Source organism: Epinephelus moara, chromosome 23, assembly GCF_006386435.1.
Source record: "Epinephelus moara isolate mb chromosome 23, YSFRI_EMoa_1.0, whole genome shotgun sequence".
Classification (NCBI taxonomy): Eukaryota; Metazoa; Chordata; class Actinopteri; order Perciformes; family Serranidae; genus Epinephelus; species Epinephelus moara.
In genome coordinates this window covers 2519308-2525441 of record NC_065528.1, presented here as the reverse complement: position 1 = coordinate 2525441, position 6134 = coordinate 2519308, and the positions used below count along the sequence as shown (strand labels likewise).

The following is a 6134-nucleotide window of genomic DNA, read 5'->3' as shown; positions in this document are numbered from 1 at the left end:
TCATACGGATTACTGTTAATTTATTATGCTGATCTGTTCTGTACGACATCTATTGCACGTCTGTCCGTCCTGGAAGAGGGATCCCTCCTCAGTTGCTCTTCCTGAGGTTTCTACCTTTTTTTTTTCCCCCCGTTAAAGGGTTTTTTATTGGGGAGTTTTTCCTTATCCGCTGCGAGGGTCATAAGGACAGAGGGATGTCGTATGATATAAAGCCCTGTGAGGCAAATTGTGATTTGTGATATTGGGCTTTATAAATAAAATTGATTGATTGATTGAGTGGCGAATCTGCCAATTTTGGTGTTCTCTTGCAAATGTCAATCGGGCTGCATGGTGCCGGGATGTGAGCACAGGCCCCACTTGTGGATGTCGGGCCCTCATGCCACCCTCATGGAGTCTGTTTCTGACAGTTTGGGCAGAAACATGCACACAAGTGGCCTGTTGGAGGTCATTTTGGAGGGCTCTGGCCGTGCTCCTCCTGTTCCTCTTTGCACAAAGAAGCAGATAGCGGTCCTGCTGCTGGGTTGTTGCCCTTCTACGGCCCCCTCCACCTCTCCTGGTGTACTGGCCTGTCTCCTGGTATCTCCTCCATGCTCCTGACACTGTGCTGGGAGACACAGCAAACCTTCTGGCCACTGTGGAAAGAGTTCAGCTGATAAACTCTTCCAGATAGGAAGCTCTCGACCATCCTAGCTAGTAGCTGCTTAAAGCTTGCTGCTAGCTCCTAGTGCTAGCTCCTCGCTGCACAAATAAGAGACATGGGACGGCCTAGAAGATGGCGGACCTCGAATAACTTCCGGTTCAAGCGAGGAGCTAGCAGTAGCACTATAAAAATATGAGACTTGGGACGGACCCCTGGTGAAATTGATTCACAATCAGTATTGCTTCCTAACTGGACAGGCTGATATCCCAGGAGTTTGACTGACTTTGAGTTACACTGTGATGATTATGTGTTCCTTTTATTTTCTTTCAAGCAGTGTACATATATACATATAGATATTATAGCTATAGATATAATTGCATATCTTTAAATGTGGATTTTTAACGAGTGAGGAACATGTCTGGATATTGGCTGATAAGATCTGACTCAGTCTGCATTCCAGTTCATCCCGCAGGTGTTAGATGAAGTTGAGATCAGGGCTCTGTTGGCTTTGTCGAGCTCCATTTCTTTATGTTTTTTTTTTGTTCTTTTGTCCTTATTAACTAAACAGCTGCACTAAGGTTTTGTGCAGATAGAATGAAAGAAAGGCCACACCACTGAAAACTGCATGTTTGGTCTTATGAAATAAGTATATTTTTTCATCTAGAGAATCTGACATATCACTGTGGACTAACCAGTGCAGCACACAAAACCGAAACAGAAAATTAGACTTCTGAGACAAGCAAGTGTAAAAATCTGCAGCACTGTTGTAGCGGACACAGAGGGAGAGACTGATGACCACAGAGAGAAAAAGATGCAACAGTCACACCAGGACACTTAAACACCAAAAACAACAGTTACTCTACCTAGAAGTGGAGCAGGCAGTGCACGGTGGCAGACTGAGCTGCTGCTGACTTGCCCAAGGGCACGATGCACGGCAACGACAAGCCCACGTCTGAGGAGGACAGCCATGAGACACACAATCACACTGAAGAAAGAGAGACAGAGAGAGAGAGAGAGACCAAGAGAGACAGAGAGAAGCTATTTACTGACTCTTAATTTGGCTGTTATTTATGAATTAATACATAATGAGGTACATCTGCCCAATACTGTAAATATATAGTTCTATTTTCATACAGCAGCAAATGATTCATTAAACGATGACCAACAAACAAACCTATTTATGCTAATTAAATGAATGTTTTCAGTCCTTGCGAACAGCCTGATCATTGCATCATTAAGGTTGGACTACATTAAATCTCTGTGGAACCAATTCTTTGTGGCAGCATGAGAAAAAATAAAGTGTGGCACATATTCAAAGCCATACAGCCAAAATCTAAGAGGAAAATCTCACTCTGTTTGCGAGAGCTGCTTCTTGATAAACGGCTCTACCAAGATGGCCTTATATAGCAGTGTTTTCAGCGGTGTGTGACTAATGTTGACCTGCAGGAAAACAGGATTCTACCACAGGATGTATCAGCCGTACACAGCTCATACTAGAAAGGCTCTGACACACCAAGCCAACCTCAAAAAATTCAGGCCAGCAAAGCCGCACTGATCAAATGCTTTGTATTATCTTAAATTACCACAATTTGTTTTGTTAAAGTCCTTTTGAAAGCAACTAGAATTACCGCCCCACAGTTGTATGCCTCCACCCATCAGTCAAGTTTCACTTACAGTTTTATAAATTTCTATTTGACTTCATAGTTTATATCACCTGGTCTGTTTGTTTTGGAGAGGAAAAGCTCTTGGTTAAAACCTCTTCAACTACCAGGAGATGTTTCATCTGGTCATAATCTGCAGTCCTCATCACTAGTTACCACTACATCCCTCTAAATCTTAAACGCTGGACCTCTCAACAATACAACTACTTAAATAAATATAACCTGTTATGGACGTTGCAAGCAAATAAACTGCGCTTACTGGTAGACAAAGAACAGTGCCACCTCCACAGTGCTATAAATCCCCTGTCAGCTCTGTACACTAAGGAGAGGAAGCTCACCAGTATTTGGATGTTTTTGCTTTCTCCATTCAGCACTCATTGCACTGCTATGCCACTCTGCTGTCCAGAGCTCGGCTGCAGAACGAGGCCAGCCAAACAGCCTCATACCAAACAATGACAAAATATGCTGGTGCTGGCAGGAGCACAACAACAAAAGCCAGGAGAGAAAATCCACAGCGCTTTGGTATTTTATCGCTGAACAGTTACAACGAACACTTTAACACTGTAATATTGTTTAGCTCATGTGAGATGCCACATACCAAACTGAAAGTCTCACAGGTAAAGGATGGATTTTCAATGTTTGCTCCTCTGCAGGGACAGAAATTATTGAACCCGGTTAGAGGCAACAGGCCCTTGGGGCAAGTAGCCACCAGGTGCTCGGTAATGCTGCTCAGCCTTGCAACCGATTTGCCCCAGTGGCCACTGCAGCAGAAAATCCCCTGCGGCCACTACTGTAAAAGAAACCGTTGGCAGGACACCTCCAACTGCAAACAAGGTCAATTATAACTCTTTCTATTATGAATTTTTGATCCATGAAGGTTTTATGTTTGGAAAACTTTTCTCAAGCCAAGAAAAGCAATTTAAAAATCTGTGACTTTGGGGCGTCAGTGACTTAGTGGATAGAGCAGGCGCCTCATGTACAAGGCTGTTGCCACAGCGGCCCAGGTTCAACTCCAGCCTTTGGCCCTTTGCTGCATGTGATTACCCCTCTCTCTGTCCCCTCCTCATACTTAACTGTCCTATCTATAAAGGCAAAAATGCCCAAAAAATATCTTTAAAAATCTGTGACTTCATCACATCATAAAGACCATGCCCAGATCAGGAAGTCATGGGCAGGGCCAGCAGGGGGAAACACTACTGCGCATATTCAGTAGGCTGCATGCCAGGAACATAAACTCGGAAGTTAAACTTTTTCGACTTATGCGCCAGGCGAGAAACTCCAGCAGATAGAATAGGAGCCATCTTGCCATCCCGTATATAGATATTAATATAAACCTATGGTGCCCCCCCAAGACCCACCTGCTGGCTGCAGAAGAAAGTGTGGTTATAGCGGTACTGACTTGGAAATTTAAATAATTCTGCATTAATTCATAACATAAAAAACCTTGGTTGCTGCTGTTATTTATCATTATTCTACAATTTAAGGTCAGTGGCTGTTTAGTCTTAAAATGTTAAAATTGCCCCTAGCCTGAGAGGCCAACATGGGGATAGCCCCACACTGGCGATGTCAAGCTCCCTAAGCAAGGACATAGGTTCAGTTTAAACACTGAGAAAGAAACATATGAAACAAGGGTTTGTGGGTCTTTCACCAGAACATTTTGAGCATAAAAGATATAAGTTCCTGCATTCTGGTGAATCTTTATTCACCAATTAGTGCCTTTTCTGCACCAATTTATAGTGTAAATGTATTTCATTTTGTCAAAAATAAAAGTCCTCTGCTACTTCCATGTTTTTATTGACACAGAACTTAAATTGACCATGAAACCATGAAAACAGCCTAATTTTATGATCTCCAGAGGCACGCAGCTGCTTGATTAAATAATGAGGATGGCAAAGGCCCTCTGATTGGCTTGTTGCCGGTTGCATTGGTGAGATTTAGGGACTGTTCTTTAGTTATCAGAGGAGGGGGTGACCAGGGTGTGGCTGTTTATTTTTTTTGTGATCTTCCCCAAAGCTACAAATATTCTTCCTTGAGACTCCCTGAGTGACATGGGGAAAATGCATGACCCTCTCTCCACTATAAATTACGTGATTTTTAAAAACTCACCCATTAATGCTTGAGCTGAAACAGCCACAGTTTTAAACCCTTGCTGTGCATGCTAGTTAGCTGTGCAAACAGTTTATTTTTGGCAAAATATTTAATGTAGAATAAAGTGATTTTGATGAAACGTCACTGTTTTGCTGAAGGAAACATTCATCCAACTTAATGCATTCCGTCGTAAATTTGAAAATCCAATGATAATTTCTGTTTTTACAGTTTCTGGCTACGATAAATGTTGTAATTTTGGCGATTCTTAAAGAACACATTCTTTCTTAACCCAAAATTGTAAAAACAAAACAAAAAAAAACTCACTCACCAATCACTTTAAAAAAAAAAATTCAATGGTGTCATAATGGCAATTAAAATGTAATTAAAGAATAAAGTGATTTTGATTAAATATCACTATCTTAATCTCAGATTTAGTTGTGTTTTTATTTTCTGATGGAAGCGCTCATCCCACTTAATGTGTCCCTTTGGGAAATTGAAAATCTAACAAAAAATTCTGTTTTTTACATTTGAAGGGCATGTTGTCTTTAAAAATCTATTATTAAAGCCTATAACAAAATCAAAAAAGAAATATTTTTAACAATTGGTAGTAAAATAAATAATCAATACAGCCATTCAAATTTGTATGCCAAAATCAATTTGTATGAAAAATGAAAACAAAAAAACACATAAGTCCCACCCCAGTGCTTAATTATGTATTTGACATGCCTTCCCCATTTGCACCACCCCTCCCCCCTCATAAGTAATGAACAGTCCCTTATAAGAGGGGCGTGAGATTGGCTAGGTTTAGGATAAGAATGTCACTATTAGCCAATCAGAGGCAGAGTAGGGCGGGTCCTGCCTTCACATTCGAGAAAAAATTAATTTCGCATCCCAGACAGAAAACTCCGGTCTGTCCCTTGTCGAATCTACCCAGCTGATATTACCTTATAAAATGTCAGCGTTACATAGCACGACATTGCGTCATATAGTGTTGCAGCACACTGCCGCCTGTTTGTATCTAATTTGTGCTTGCCAACATGACAGCCTAAAAATAACAACGTTTACTGAGTAGGTAATTATCTTCGTGTTTTGTCTCCATTTGTGACAGGTTGCCAGTCTTTTCTGAACCCCGACTGTTAACAGTTACTCCAAATGCGTTTAATTCAATGTTTAGAGTTGCTTTATTCCTCAACATCCAGAAAACTCCAAAAACAGGTCTCTCCTTCAGCATTAAAATTCGCCCCGTCACGGCTTATGCTAACTGTGACTGCTGTACCCTTCGTAACCCGAAGTTAGTCCACCAAATGAAAAGACAGTGGCATACCTGAGGAAAGCAGCAGCAGTAGCAGGAAGGTGACGCTGGCAGTGAAGCGTTGTGTCGCCAGGGTTAATCTGTCGGAGTCAGGTCGGCACAGAAAATAGACCTAGAGGAGCCACAGGCTAAGAGGCTAACACGCTCCGTCCCTTCCACCGACGGGCTGCGTGTGTGTGTACGAGTACGGGTGGAATAACACAGTGCCTCCCTGCACATCACCAATTATGGCCAGGACCCCATCCTCGTCACAGCATGATGTAACCCGACTACAGACCAAACAGACAGCTCATTCTCATTTCATTCAGCCAGTTCAACGTCCTCTATAACACGAACACAGCGACTAACACAACTTCAGAGTGGACAGAAAACTTCACTAACTGATGTAACTTAGCTTATGCATTTTGGCATCTTATTTACCCATAATACCATT

The 6134-nt window shown here is 41.9% G+C and overlaps 1 protein-coding gene across 3 annotated transcripts in view; it reads right to left on the bottom strand.

Annotated features, from left to right (window-relative positions):
• msrb3 (methionine sulfoxide reductase B3) overlaps positions 1 to 5916 on the bottom strand; it is a 21964-nt gene extending 16048 nt beyond the window's left edge. For 2 of the 3 annotated variants that reach the window (XM_050036104.1, XM_050036103.1), the window contains exons 1-2: positions 5714 to 5915; positions 1504 to 1625 (exon numbers count right to left, since the gene is read on the bottom strand). Coding sequence is in view for 1 of the 3 variants with exons in the window: in XM_050036103.1 (XP_049892060.1) it covers positions 1504 to 1609 (106 nt within the window). In the remaining 2 variants the exon portion in view is untranslated. Of the gene's footprint in view, positions 1 to 1503; positions 1626 to 5713 lie in introns of all 3 variants that reach the window. The other variant, XM_050036105.1, reaches the window with a different exon arrangement.
• Between the last annotated feature and the right edge of the window lie 218 nt (positions 5917 to 6134).